A 1,241-nucleotide genomic window follows, 5' to 3' on the forward strand; every position below is an offset into this window, starting at 1 on the left:
GATCTACATCTAAAAAATGTTAAACCAATTAAAAAACTAAATATAAATGAGCTAAAGGTTATTGAAATCATGTCTTTAAAAACTTTGCGTGAGAGTTAAAAACATTGTGTTTTAGACCTGTGGGTTTTGAGTGGTCAGCCCAAAGCCAATGCATAACAGCCAAGCTTATGTCCTGTGGTGTTTAAGTGCCTTTCTTTCCTTTCCTTCGTCCACTCAGAGCCACAGTACGTGGCCTTGCTCTTGCCTCCTTCAGTCTGAACGGCTGTAAAGTGTCCAGAGAAAGTTCGTATGGGTTTTATAGAAGTTTCACGTCTGAGGGGACAAACGTCTGCTGATGGATACAAAGTATCTCATGACTCGAACTCGCTGTCACTACTGACGGAGATCTCTGGGGTGGACGCTCCCGTTCCCCTGCGCTCGGCCTCCGTGCTGCAGTCGCTCTCTGGGCTGCCCGGGTGTTGAGGGGAGTTGGGCAGCAGGCGGGGGTGATGGTGGCGCTCCTGAAGGGAGCTCTGGGGTGAGCCTTCAGAGGGCAGGAGGGAAGGATCCTGCTGCAGCCTGGGTGGGGGAACAGATCAGGGACGTTACTGACAAATCAAGGTGTTTGTTACCTTTCATTCTTGGCTGTTTGCTTTTCAGCAGACCTGGAGACTGCGGTAAAAAATGCACTTTCACGGTCAAATTAGCCTCATTTCATTGGGGCCGTACAGCTGGTTTGACGTCGGTCCAAGCAGCGAGTATAATGAAGGTGGGGAGACTAATGATTGTATCATTAATAGTTGGTGAAGATTCTCAGTCATCCAGGACATGGTAAATTCAAAAAGTTCAAGATAAAAACAATTAAGTATAATAAGTAAAGTCCAGTTGTTTTTGTCATGAACTTTTTTGAATTTGTCATTAAAGCCACATTTACCTATTACATGATACAACGGCATGCCTCACTGCTACTACTACTCTGCTTCCATCAAGTGGCTGAAAATGGTACTGCTCATTTATTTTTCAGTCAGAATGAATGAAAATGGTCATATCTCAGCCAAAAATTGGTTTATAAATATGGGGAAAAAAATCCATAAATACGTCGCTTCAGCCAATAAGTCATAGGGCATGTAAATTATGCACACACAAAAAAACTGACTTATAAGGCAGAAAATATGGTACTTGACCTTTTGGATTGGAGTCTCAGTGCTAGTCATCAACATGTGTGAAGTACCTGTTCTTGGCTGATGCAGCACGGTCTCTTT

The 1,241-nt window shown here is 43.8% G+C and overlaps 1 protein-coding gene across 1 annotated transcript in view; it reads right to left on the reverse strand.

The window, feature by feature from the left end:
- Positions 1 to 1,241, reverse strand: part of six7 (SIX homeobox 7) — a 4,171-nt gene continuing 2,930 nt past the window's right edge. The window contains exon 3 of the mRNA XM_037683027.1: positions 1 to 558. Within this exon, the coding sequence (XP_037538955.1) occupies positions 351 to 558 (208 nt within the window). The 3' untranslated portion in view covers positions 1 to 350. The remainder of the gene's footprint in view (positions 559 to 1,241) is intronic.

The sequence above is a fragment of the Nematolebias whitei genome, chromosome 1 (genome assembly GCF_014905685.2).
Source record: "Nematolebias whitei isolate Nwh7 chromosome 1, NemWhi1, whole genome shotgun sequence".
Lineage (NCBI taxonomy): Eukaryota > Metazoa > Chordata > Actinopteri > Cyprinodontiformes > Rivulidae > Nematolebias > Nematolebias whitei.